This window comes from Scyliorhinus torazame, chromosome 11 (assembly GCF_047496885.1).
Source record: "Scyliorhinus torazame isolate Kashiwa2021f chromosome 11, sScyTor2.1, whole genome shotgun sequence".
Lineage (NCBI taxonomy): Eukaryota > Metazoa > Chordata > Chondrichthyes > Carcharhiniformes > Scyliorhinidae > Scyliorhinus > Scyliorhinus torazame.
Genome location: NC_092717.1, coordinates 150,872,970 through 150,886,282, shown reverse-complemented (window position 1 = coordinate 150,886,282; position 13,313 = coordinate 150,872,970). Strand labels below are relative to the sequence as shown.

General features: G+C 47.6%; 1 protein-coding gene across 3 annotated transcripts in view; it reads left to right on the top strand.

Moving 5' to 3' along the window:
* The window catches only part of abhd3 (abhydrolase domain containing 3, phospholipase), a 154,615-nt gene that overhangs the window by 84,200 nt on the left and 57,102 nt on the right, over positions 1 to 13,313 (top strand). For all 3 annotated transcript variants that reach the window (XM_072467891.1, XM_072467889.1, XM_072467890.1), the window contains exons 2-3: positions 10,618 to 10,781; positions 12,839 to 13,021. In XM_072467891.1, coding sequence (XP_072323992.1) covers positions 10,618 to 10,781; positions 12,839 to 13,021 — 347 coding nt within the window. The remainder of the gene's footprint in view (positions 1 to 10,617; positions 10,782 to 12,838; positions 13,022 to 13,313) is intronic.

Genomic DNA, 13,313 nt, shown 5'->3' with positions numbered 1-13,313 from the left:
TTGCCTCATTAAAGGTCCTCACCAGTAGCGGGGCCAACAGGTCTGCGTACTTCCTGTAGAACTCCACCGGGAATCCGTCCGGTCCCGGGGCCTTCCCCGCCTGCATGCTCCCCAAACCCTTGCTCAGCTCCTCCAACCCAATTGGTGCCCCCAAACCAGCCACCTCTTGCTCCTCCACCCTCGGGAATCTCAGCTGATCTAGGAATCGTCTCATCACCTCTTCCCCCGCTGGGGGCTGGGATCTGTCAGCTCTTCATAAAAGGCCTTGAATACCTTGTTTATTTTCGTTGCACTCCGAACCGTGGTTCCCCTTCCATCTTTGACTCCCCCTATTTCCCTCGCTGCCATCCTCTTACGAAGCTGGTGTGCCAGCATCCGACTCGCCTTTTCCCCATACTCGTAGGTCGCCCCCTGCGCTTTCCTCCACTGTGCCTCCGCCTTCCCTGTGGTCAACAGGTCAAACTCCGTCTGGAGCCGTCGTTTTTCCCCAAGTAATCTTTCCTCCGGGGCCTCTGCGTATCTCCTGTCCACTCTCAAAATCTCCCCCACTAACCTCTCCCTTTCCATACCCTCTGTCTTCTCCCTATGAGCCCTAATGGAAATTAGCTCTCCCCTGATCACCGCCTTCAACGCCTCCCATACCACCCCCACCCGCACCTCACCGTTGTCGTTGGCCTCCAAGTACCTTTCGATACATCCCCTCACCTTCCCACCCACCACCTCGTCCGCCAGCAGTCCCACATCCAGCCGCCACAACGGGCGTTGGTCCCTCTCCTCTCCCAGCTCCAGTTCCACCCAGTGCGGGCCATGGTCCGAAACGGCTATAGCCGAATACTACGTCCCCTCCACCCTCGGGGTGAGCGCCCTACCCAGAACAAAGAAATCTATCCGGGAGTAGGCTTTGTGTACATGGGAGAAGAAAGAAAGTTCTCCTTGCAAACCGCCATGGGTCCACTCCCCCCATCTGATCCATAAACCCCCTAAGTAACTTGGCCGCCGCCGGCCTCTTTCCAGTCCTTGATTTGGAGCGGTCCAGTGCTGGATCCAACACTGTATTGAAGTCCCCTCCCATTATCAGGCCTCCTATCTCCAGGTCCGGAATGCGCTTCATGAATCCTGCATCATCCCAGTTCGGGGCGTATACGTTTACCAACACCACCCACGACCATTGCAGCCTACCGCTCACCATTACATATCGCCCTCCATTGTCTGCAACAATAGTCTTGGCCTCAAATGACACCCGCTTTCCCACCAATATTGCCACCCCTCTATTCTTCGCGTCCAGTCCCGAGTGGAATACCTGTCCTACCCATCCCTTTCTTAACCTGACCTGGTCCGCCACCTTCAGATGTGTCTCTTGGAGCATGGCCACATCCGCCTTGAGTCCCTTTAAGTGCGTGAACACTCAAGCCCTCTTCACCGGCCCATTCAGGCCCCTCACATTCCACGTTATCAGCCGGATTGGAGGGGCTCTCACCCCCCCCACGCCCCGCCGACTAGCCATCTCCTTTTCTGGGCCAGTCCCGTGTCCACGCCTCCCTCACCCTCCAGTCCCCCAGAGGGGGGACCCCCGTCCCGACCACCTCTTCTGTGTCCAATTCCCTTTCGGCCAGTGCAGCAGCAACCCTTCCCCCCCCCTTCCCCCCTCCCCTCCCCCCGCTAGACCCCTGTCTAGCTTTTTTGCTCCCCCCATGTCACTCCCGGAAGTCAGCTGACGCCTGCTGACCCCGGCTTCCCCCGCCGTCCCATTGACCTCCCCGCGTGGGAGTCTCCCAATCCATATGCATTCCTTCGTTCCCCTTCCCGCCTTTCTTCCCACGCGCGGGAAAAACCCCGCGCTTTCCAAAGCCCGCTCCGCCCCCTCTGGCGCAGCTCCTGTCGCGGCCTTGTCTCTCTCCCCCAGCCCATGTAACATTTCCTGCGCGTGATTGACCCCCTATATACAACAACCATCACACATCAAACCCCAAAACATCCCCCCCACCCTCACAAACCCTCAGTTAGAGTCCAACTTTTCGGCTTGTACAAAGGTCCACGCCTCTTCAGGCGTTTTGAAGTAATAGTGTTGGCCCTTGTATGTGACCCACAGTCGCACTGGCTGCAGCATTCCGAATTTCACTTCTTTCCGGTACAATGCCGCTTTGGCCCGGTTGAAACCCGCTCTCCGCTTTGCAACCTCCGTGCTCCAGTCCGGGTATATTCGGATCTCTGCATTGTCCCACTTACTGCTCCGCTCCTTCTTGGCCCCTCTCAGGACCCACTCTCTGTCCGTGAACCGGTGGAACCTCACCACCATCGCCCTTGGCGGCTCATTTGCCTGGGGCTTCTTCGCCAGCACCCGATGTGCCCTGTCCAACTCCAGCGGCCTTGAAGGGGCCTTAGTGCCCATCATCGCCTCGAGCATCGTGCTCGCGTATGCCCCGGCATCAGCCCCCTCCACTCCCTCAGGGAGACCCAGGATTCGCAGATTCTTTCTACTCGACCTGTTCTCCAGGTCTTCGAGTCTTCCCGCCCACCTCTTGTGTAGCGCCTCGTTCTGCTCCACTCTCACCGCCAGGCCCACGAGCTCGTCCTCGTGGGACATGGGACATGTTGCCGCTCTCGCTGGCGGGTAGAGTGCAATCGGTCAAAATGGTGGTCCTTCCGAGGTTTCTGTTTATGTTTCAGTGCCTTCCCATCTTGATCACTAAGGCCTTTTTTAAGAGAGTAGGCAGGAGTATTATGGGGTTTGTGTGGGCGAATAAGACCCCGAGAGTAAGGAGAGGGTTCCTGGAACGCAGTAGGGACCGAGGCGCTGCCAAACCTGGGGAGCTACTACTGGGCAGCAAATGTGGCAATGATCCGCAAGTGGGTTATGGAGGGAGAGGGGGCGGCATGGAAGAGGATGGAGATGGCGTCCTGTAAAGGAACGAGCCTGGGGGCGTTGGTGACGGCACCGCTGCCGCTCTCACCGACAAAGTATACCACAAGCCCGGTGGTGGCGGCAACGCTAAGGATCTGGGGCCAGTGGAGACGGCACCGGGGTGTAATGGGAGCATCAGTGTGGTCCCCGATCAGGGGTAACCACCGGTTTGTCCCGGGGAAGATGGACGGTGGTTCCAGAGCTGGCATCGGGCGGCGATTGAAAGAATGGGGGACCTGTTCATCGACGGGACGTTTGCGAGCCTAGGGCCACTGGAGGAGAAGTTCGAGTTACCCCCGGGAAATGCCTTTAGATATATGCAGATGAGGGCTTTTGTGAGGCGACAGGTGAGGGAATTCCCGTTGCTCCCGGCACAAGAAGTTCAAGATAGGGTGATCTCGGGTGTATGGGTCGGGGAGGGCAAGGTGTCGGAAATACACCAGGAGTTGAAAGAAGAGGGGGAAGCGCTGGTAGAAGAGTTGAAAGGTAAATGGGAGGAGGAGCTGGGGGAGGAGATCGAGGAAGGTCTGTGGACTGACTCTTTTCTGTACCTCCTGGATCTTAGCTTCGTGGGCCTTCTGCGTGATGCCGAGTCCTTCAATTGCCGAAAGCATAGACGCCAACATCTCTTTGCGCATCTCCTCGCGCTGCTCCTCGAAGCAGCGCTTGATGAACTCCTGCAGCTCCCCTTTGTCCCTGGCCGCCGCCATTTTGTTTTCTTTCCCTCGCTTCTCCCGTTGCTCCAGTGCCGCTACTTTGGCCGTTACACTTCTGGTCCGTTTCATAGAAGTTGGCAGTGTTTGCTTCACCAGTCTGCCCCAAAAAGTCTATGGAAACTCCTGGAAAAGGTCTGAGAGTCGACTCCAGACGGGAACTGCCGAATGCACGACCTACTCCACCATGGCCGCCACCAGAAGCCTCGTCCCTGCTTCTTCAATGGCCCTGGGAGATCTTTTCACAGTTGTTCCCTCTGCTGCTAGAATTCACCTTTGATAGAGTCAAGCCAGGTTGCAGCTTTAAGCTTGCCCTTCCCCTGCCTGCATGCTGGAAGAGGCCCTCGTCTACTGCTGCAGATCAAGCCAAATCTTTCACTGTTTCGGCCGGGTCTGGTAGCCAAAAGACACAACACTCCTGGGGGACACTGTCAGGGGAATGCTGCAGCCTTCTTCCCACACCGGGAAATGTCAAACAAATGTCGTGGGGGCCCTGTAAAAGAGCCCAAAAGTCCGTTCCAAGCGGGAGCTGCCGAATATGCGACCTAGCTCTGCATAGCCGCACCCGGAAGTCCCCAGCCCCCCACGATGACTACATTTTTGCCCGTTCTTGCCGGTTGCTCAGGCATGGAGAAACGGCATTGGTCTCCGCCCTGCCTGAGGACCCCCCCCCCTCTGGTCAGCTACACTCGGGTAGAGCACATACGGCATTGATCACCGTCCTACCCCGGGATTCCATCCAAATCATACCCGTCGCGGCCCATACGCACCTCATTTCGGCACTCTTGGTTCAAAAAGTTTTGTTTTGTTTTCGGGCAACCCTTAGGTTGCCATCCCTATGCTATTTACATCCTCAAACATTTGGATGGTAAATCGCACAGCCTGCGAGACGGCTCGCACTGTTTCAGTTTTTAAATGTGTCTAGTCCAAATTTTCGGTTTAAAAAATTTTTTTTAATGAGGGAGTCACGCATGGTGACAAATTATAAAGGGAAATTGGCACCACAAGACAGACATGCTAACGCACAAGATATTAACCAAGATAGTAACAGAAACTATGCTTGATCCACAGAATTCCAGAAGCTCCAGGACGAGAGAAGAAACGGCAAGGAAGAGACGAAAAGGAAAGAAGACAACAATGAAAACGTCATACGTGTTTTTCGTCGTTATTGTAATTTGTATCCGGTTCCGCGGGAATGCGAACCCCCTGACCCCTACCACACAGGCCGTGAATGATTCCCACCCCTACCATACACTACACCCTGAAATAGTTAACCCCGAGACAGTCACCGACTCACCGTCATGGTGTGGTATGTTCATAACCTGGTATTCACTATCATACGTAATTGAATCCCTTCTAGTATTGGCGATACTCTGCAGCATCATGCAGACTATCCGCATGAGAAAATGGCGAAGGAGAGCCTACCGCTCTCGCACCCCGGGATACAGGATGAGATCCCCTATTTTTGGTTTTCACGAGGCCCCCGAACCCCTTGATCTGCAATAAAGACCATTTGTGTTGCATCTTTTGTAAACAAAGAAATGGAAATATTGTACACCCGTGTGCTTGACTGCCAAGCCAGGAAAAATGTGAATGCTGCTTTTATTTTTGTATTGTTAAGAAGTTAATATGACTGAATGTTTTAGTGAGTGTAGTTTATTGAGGACAGTTAGAGGTACTGTTTTTTTTTGTGTTGTAGTGCATGTCCCTGTCTGACATAGCGCCACTTAGAAATTGTTAGTTAAAATTTTTACTGCATAGTTATGGTCAGTGTAGAGGCCATGGAAGAGTGCTCGCTGGGTCAGGGAATGAAGACAACGCACTTATGTGATCCTTCACGCTTCGCGTTAGGGATCACAAGGAGGGAGTGTAGCCACCTGGGTTGACCACTTCCCGACTTAAAATGGAGAACCGCAAAGACTAAAGGGAAATTCAGCCAACACAGGCAAACACGAGCAAGTGCAGAAATCCTGTGTATTGGAACTTGCAAAAACCAGACAGCTCTGAAACCAACAGCCATCTGCATAGTAATGAGCGATTCCCAGGCACAATTGATACACTTCCGGTGAATAAGGCCAAGTCAGACTCCTCGGCGCCAGCAGGAGCCAAGACAAAGGAAGGCCAATGGACATTTAGGGACCGCCCAGCGATCAGGGAACAGCTCCAGTATTGGAGAAATCGATCCAAGTGATCGGAACGCAGTCCAATAATTTGGAACCAGGTACGCGGTCTGCCCCGAAGGGCAGGAAACCCCTGGGGACTATAAAGTAAAGCCCCCAAGTTCAAATTGGTCTTCTTGGCAGGGTCATTCAACAACGCGAATCAACCCAAGAGTGAACTGCCCAGCTGCCGCACCAACCAAGTAAGTCTCCAGTCAACGCTCGCTACGAGATTAGGCGCTCCTAGCTACAAGTCCATACCAGCTTTTGAATCCTGCAGACTCAGGACCTGAACAAAAGGCCATTTGTTCCCCTGACCTGGTGGGCCAATTCCGAAGCTACGTATAGGCCTTTTAGTGATAGAAATAGTCTAGAAAGTAGAGTTATATGCATAAGTAGTGACTTACTGTATATAATAAATGTGTTTTGATTTGAATCTTACTAATTGGTGTGTTGAGTTATTGATCAGTACTTGAACTTGAACCTCATGGCGGTATCATAAAGATACCTGGCGACTCTAGAGCAAAGGTTATAGAAACAGAGCAAATTACGAATTAAGAGCCAACCAAAAGTTAGCAACAGTTAGTACGAGTTTGTGAAGCAAATGCTATCAGTTGTTCCTCTCCTGATGGCATAATGTGCGGGAAAACTGCACCAACCCAATAGGGCGAGGCATCGCAAGTAAGTTGCAACTTCAGCCCGCGATTATAAAGAGTCTCTGACTTATGTAAGGCTTCTTTTACCTCAGTGCATCATTTTCACATTCTTCTAACTGATGCCATGCCTGTTTGGCACATAGCAAAGTGTGTAAAGGCTTCAATCGTGTTGCTAAATTTGGCACAAATTGACTATAATAATTGATCAATCCTAAAGACGGCCTTAATTATGTCACATTTTGAAGACGTGTTGATTCTAAGATTGCTGACATTTTCTTCGGCTCCTTGTGTAAGCCATCTTTGTCGTAGGCAATTTATGGATAGATTGAAAAAGTTGCACTTGGTGTGGTTCTGTAAACTTTTCAGGGTAGTTTCCAAATCCTCCAAGTGCTCCCATTCACTCGAACAGGTGATGAGTAGGTCATCTGAATAACATTGCACTTCATTTAAACTAATTAGAATTTGATCCAGGGATACTTGTAAAAGAGCAGGAGCAGATGTTATTCAAAAATAAGTCTTCTGTAACGAAACAGACCTATGTGTGTTGCTGTGTGAGAAGTGGCTCTGATTTGGCTTCCACATTCATCTGCAGCTATGCCTGTGAAAGATCTATTTGACTGAATTTCTGCATTCCAGAAAGCTCAGCCAACAAGTCCTCAATCAGCAGTAGTGCATAATGATCTGCGCACAACACTGGGTTAATAGTTGTTTTAAAATCTCACACAAATTCTCACTGAGCCATCACATTTCAATACAGAACTATTGGTGTTGCCCAATCACTGTCGCAACAGGTTCAATAACTTCTGTTCTTATTAGTCTTTAGTTTTTCTTCAACTTTAGGCCTGATGGCATATGGTCCGTCTCTAGCTTTGAGACATTGAGGTGTGGTGTCTGGCTTGATTTTTAGGTGTATTTCAACTCCAGTCATAGAACCTAGTGAATCTTCGAATACCTTCTCGTACTTCAGAAGTTGTTGCAAGTTCTTTGAATCCATGAATTGATTTACTGCTTACCAGTTAAGCCTAATCTTTGCCAACCAAGCTCTGCCAAATAGAGCATGAAAATGTCCATGGGCAACGTGAAGAATTGTCTGCCCATTTGCTTCTACTTTCACTATAATGCATCCTTATGTCCTTTGGATCACATTTGATGGTTGTAAAGGGAGATGCTTCAGCTTTAGATGATAAATAGTCTCAGGTAGTAACGACACTGCTGCACCCATATCCACTTCCATTTTAATTTCATGATCTTTTGAGTTTTGGATATGCCCAAAAATGTTGTTGATCACCCCGCACTGACAAGATGCCTACCTTCAGCTCTTGCAATAGCTTGGTTATGTTGTCTTTGTTTTGAGTGATCTTGAGCTTCGTCTACTAGTTGATAGGCACGACTAGTCTGTTTAGATAATAAGCGCAATCCAACAGCTATGCAGCACCCGAAAAGCACCTCGCCACAGCGCAGCATGGCCGTTGAAAGCTGGGAGACCCAACTCCCAGGATGTACCCTATTCCCAGGATCTACCCGGCTTGCAATGCCTCGCGAGATTCAATGCAATCTCGGGAGACATGGCGATGTGAAACCCGCCCACAATGGGCGGGATCACTTTTTAGCAAAATTTAAAATGGCGTCCTGATCTCTTGCTACAATAGGGAGTTCCAGGGAGCGGAGCTTTCTACTGTACAAGACGGGTCTATGTGTGGCCTCGGCCACGCATTCCCCATTCTGGCACCTTATTCAACGCAATGTGTTTCTCGACACTCCCGAGTGCTGGGAATCATCTGGCTAAACACTCTTGCTAGGGCACTTTGTTCCCTTTTGGGAAAATCGTGTGCAATGTTCTTTTTCTTACATATTCTTTGCGCAGGAGATATTTTATAAGCCTAACATGCCTTGGCAATATGGCCCTTCTTGCCACAGTTCTTGCTTGTATACATTTACTCCAGCATTCTCCTGTTGAGTGTACATCAGTGACATGGTTTCACCCTTGCTCCTTGTGGTAACCATTTTGTGGATCTTCACTTCGGCCCCCATCTGTGAAGCTTGTTTTGTTGCTAGCTCTATAGACGTGGCAAATTCCACAGCAGCATCTTGAGGTAAATAATTTACAGTAAGTAGTTTCCTCTGAGTAGCTTCACTGCAGAGTCAACTACCAGCCTATCATGAAGAGTATCATGTGTTGCACCAAATTCACAATATTCTGCCAACCTTCTTAAAGTCACTACAAATTGTAAACTGCTTTCATCTTCTTCCTGACTACGTGGTGGAAATTAAACCTTTCTACAATCAATTAACGGTCTATGAGAAAAATGACCCTCTTAAGATTTTTATTAATTCAATGTATGACTTAACTCCTGGTTTTTACTGGGTGAACTAAATTTTGTGGCAGCATAAAAGTTTTGCGCCAACTAAACTGAGAAATGTTGTGACCTTTAGATCCTCCGGTGTCTGATTTGTTATGAAATAAAATTGGAAACTTTCCTCATAAGAGTTCCATGCCTCAGTCTTCATCAAATGCATCCATGGTGCCCCTTATTCTTGCCATTTCAAAACCTGGCTCCTAGGGTTTACCTTCAAACAACTTCTTCCCTTCCAATTTTTATGGAACGTATGCACAAACGATCCCCTTTATTATATGCAACTCAAATTTTTTTCAATTTTGACTTTTTCCTCCCCAAGTAGTGGCCCATGGAGAGTCGGCAGATTTTGAAATCCCCGTTCTCCCAGAGCCCATTTAGTTTCGCCACATGCGCGGTCTCTGAAACTCCCCTACTCACTCTAATGGCAAGCAAGTTTCCCCTGGTTGATCTTCCTCACTGTTGCAGTCAAACATTTTTATTAAAACCTTCAGCATTGACGGCAGTGCTTTGCCGATGTGTTCGTCCAGTCCCAAGAATCTTCCTTTGCTCCCAATGCCATCTCCATTGTTTACTTGACAAATCTCTTTTTCCAGCGATTCTTTCTGCCTCAATCCTCATCGCCAATTTCTCTTCTTTATTTTTCTTTGTTGCTGCAAAGAGAAAAAGGTATGCAGGTGCCCACACTCTGAATTATTTCAAAACACGATGAGTGATTTATGAAGGGGTGTTGCTCATACTATCTAGATGGAGAACTGCACAAAGCCTATGCAAACACTCTACTGACGTCACTACACATCAAGTGGCGCTTTACCAGCAGGATGCATTTATTCCCTGATTCATAACAGCGAAGGGCAAATACAAACCACTCCCATTTGCTTAAGTTTCTTGGGAATTTTAATCCCTGCCCTCTTTTCGGTAGACCTGGCCACTTCCTAACTGTTCCACGTTGAAAAGTGAAGGTGCACTTAAAATTAAAATTCCTACTTTTCTGACTCTGTGGCATTCCCATTTTCATAATTTCCAGAGAACTGTATTTCATTTCACGACAAGCTTGTCCATATTTATACTGACACTAGTTTCAAGTTCATGACGATTTACTCTGGATTCTAATGCAAGCCCAGCCATTTCATTGAGCTATGACTCATTGAACCTCCACTTTCTTGCAATAATCTCCTCACCTCGATATGCCCTTGTGCGTTTCCGTATCTTTCTCCCTGAAACCATAACCCTTCCCTTAAGCTTTTTGAACAACAGGCAATTTTTGGATTACACTCATTTGTCAAATTCCCACAGCAATGCACTTCAGTACACCAATCATAGTTCTACTTCTCTCAAATATGTGCTTTTAAATTAAATTCTCCCATTTTCCTGACCCCACATCCTCACACTCTCTGTACAAGGCGCCAGTGCTGCAGCTTATTGATACTCATTAACTCTTCACAGCTCCACCATGTAATGGCCCACACAATGTAATCCAGCAGTATTTTATAAATCAGGATTGCAGAAATTGGCCTTAAAACTTCAACAATGGAATACACCGGCCTTAATTTATATATTTTTAAAAGCAGTAAAACAGGTCGGGTTTTCTACGTAAAACTCCGTAGTCACAAAGTGATGATATTGTATGCAGCAATACAAAGGCAAATATAAAATAAAAGCAGAAAATGCTAGAAGCTCAACTCTGCGGAACCTAGAAATGTAATCAATTTTTTCCTCCTTAGTTTTGTTTTTATTGTAGATTTCTAGTAGCTGCCAACTGTTGTGCTTTTAACTTCTGTAAATGTCATAAATTTGCTGTCACGCTATAACTGTGAGCTTGATTTATTGCAGAAGCCACAGCTTATCACAGGAGCAACAAGACTATCTCAGTTTCTACAGAGGTATTGTCCTGTGGTAACAGAGACTTATTATCCGACCTTTTGGTGCTGGGAAGCAAGAGTCCAGACACTGCTCAGGCCATTCATCACAACCAAACCTTGTGTGGAATACAGAAAGTACGCGTGACATTTTTTTCTGTTTATTGTACTGTTAGCATGGTCCGGAATTGATGCTTATTCATATATCAAACATATTCTTTCACATAGGAAATTACTCATTATTTTTCAGTTGGATATAATTCAGATTTCGATATACATTCAAATCACTGGTTTTTGGGAAATAAACATTAGAACCAAAATATTCAAACACAGGAACTCTGATTCAACTATTAAAATGTTCTGCTTTTTCATTGCACAACCCATGAAACAGTTATATTATAATTGTTATATTATATTTTAGTCAACTTTTTTTTAGAAAATATTGTATTGTGGCATTTATAATTTTAACATTTTAAACAACAGAGAGATCAAACATACTCAAAAAAAAACACCCTACTCCCCCCAGCCCTAATATTTTAGTCAACTTTTACAGCTTCAGTGATTTTAAAATTTTCTTTTGGATTCAACTGTTGAATACATTGGGGGCTATTTTCTGTCTGCCTGCACTCGGTGCTATGTCGGTAGAATTCCGAAAGAGGCCTGAAATGAGATTTGTGGCGGGCGCAAAACAGTTCTTGATGCTCCCGGGCCTGCCCAGCACAGATAATCAGGTACACGCAATCAAGGGCATTAATCTGATAATCTTAATTTGAATATATTTCAATATTCAAAATTGGCTTAACGCCAAATCTTCTGGGAACATGCTGGACCAGATTCTCTGATTCGGAGTCTATGTAGGGACAATCTCATGCGTTTTACGTGGGAAAAAAATCGGCGCCGCCCCCTCTCCGATAGCCGCTGAGCCGCGTAAAACTCCCGGCCTCCACAAAATAAACGGCTGGTGAATGGCTGGGTCTGTGGCCGCGCATGTGCACGGCGACGACCTGCAGTGATCACGCCATAAAACATGCATACGCAGTCCCGGCCTGCCAGATAGTACCCAACTGGGCACAGCCCTTGCCACCCCCTCGACCAGTCCCCCCAGCCCTTACAGAAGCCCCCTGACCAGCAGCACGGGTCCCTCCCAACTGTGGCGCAGCTGGACGGGTTCCCGCACGGCTGAGACCACAAGTGAACCATTGAACCATGCCATTAGGAACTCGGCCCATCGGGGGTGGAGCATCGGGCGACGGCCTGCAGGTGACCGGCTGAGGCCGTCCCAATGGCATGAGGTGATGTCGTCTCAGAGGGGCCAGAGCATACAAAACCTGCGGCAAACAGGCGCCGCCCCCCCCGATTTTGGCATCAAAAGGGATTCTCCGCCCAATCGCCCATTACAAAATCAGCGTAGGGGAACGGAGAATCCTGCCCCCCCCCCTCCCGATTTTTCCATTTATTGGTAGGACGTGACACCGGCGGGAATTATTACTGTTCTCCACAAACGGAGACCAGATGTGATGACCACACCGAAGGGCGCACGGAGGCCATTGCAGCTCCTGTGTGGTAGGAGATTGGCAGGACAGTGCCTGACGGGGTGGAGCATATAGTGCGACCCGTTGGGAGGGCCCAGTGCCAGTGATCTATGTTTTGGGGGAGGGAACAAGCCATTAGTGAGGGGGGATCCCCAATGTCCATTGGGGGAGGTGGGGGGGAGGTTTAATATCACCTCGATCTCTGTGAAGGCGAGCCCCTCATAATGACGGCACAATACACGCCTCCCTTGAAAAAAATGGACAAGTGTCAAAAGATCTCATTGGGAAACCTGCTTGCGCCGGTTTTCTGACTGAACCCGACATTTGTCATTTTTTGGGAAAATTCCACCCATTATTAAATGGGAAATGCGTAGAAACAATTTGTAAAATTAGCTTTTTTTTTAAATTCTAGTTTTACGAATTCCTGATCTGAGTAAAATCCAAGTCTAAAAGCATTGAATCTGTTGGCAGGCTAGTTGTTTATTCAACTGCATTATTTGCTCAGAACAGTAATAATAATCCAAATAATGGATTATGTTTGTACAGTGTCCAGAAAATAATGATTACATAAATTGATAATATCAAAAAAAATTAGATTGCTGTGCAAAAGTGTGTTTCAAGAATTAATCCATTTTCATTTTGTTTATTGTTTCTGCATTCTAGTGAGCTCATTAAAACAGCAGATGGTGGACATATTTCCTTGGATTGGAATGATAGCGATGTCAATGCACTATATCCTATTTCTACTACAAGACCTACTATCCTTATCTTACCTGGACTTACAGGAACGAGTAAGGAATCATATATACTGCACATGGTTCAACAGAGTGAAATACTTGGATACAGGCAAGAGTTACTTCTATTGATTCTTATTTTCATGTTTTTGTTTACAATCCATGCATCATTTTATAGTCAGTGGGAAGGGCAAGCACCATCTCTCATGCTTCTGGCAATTTCTCTCAAGGTAAAAGATATTAACCCTGGAAAATGGAACTATCCATTTTTGGCACTCCAAAGGTAGGTACAGCATGGTTAAATGTAAGTTACAGCTCCCTATACTCTCTTCCAGCATATGTAATAGCGCCAACCTTGGAGGATTATTCCCTACAGCACTAGTGTGACACTTGATAGATTACCA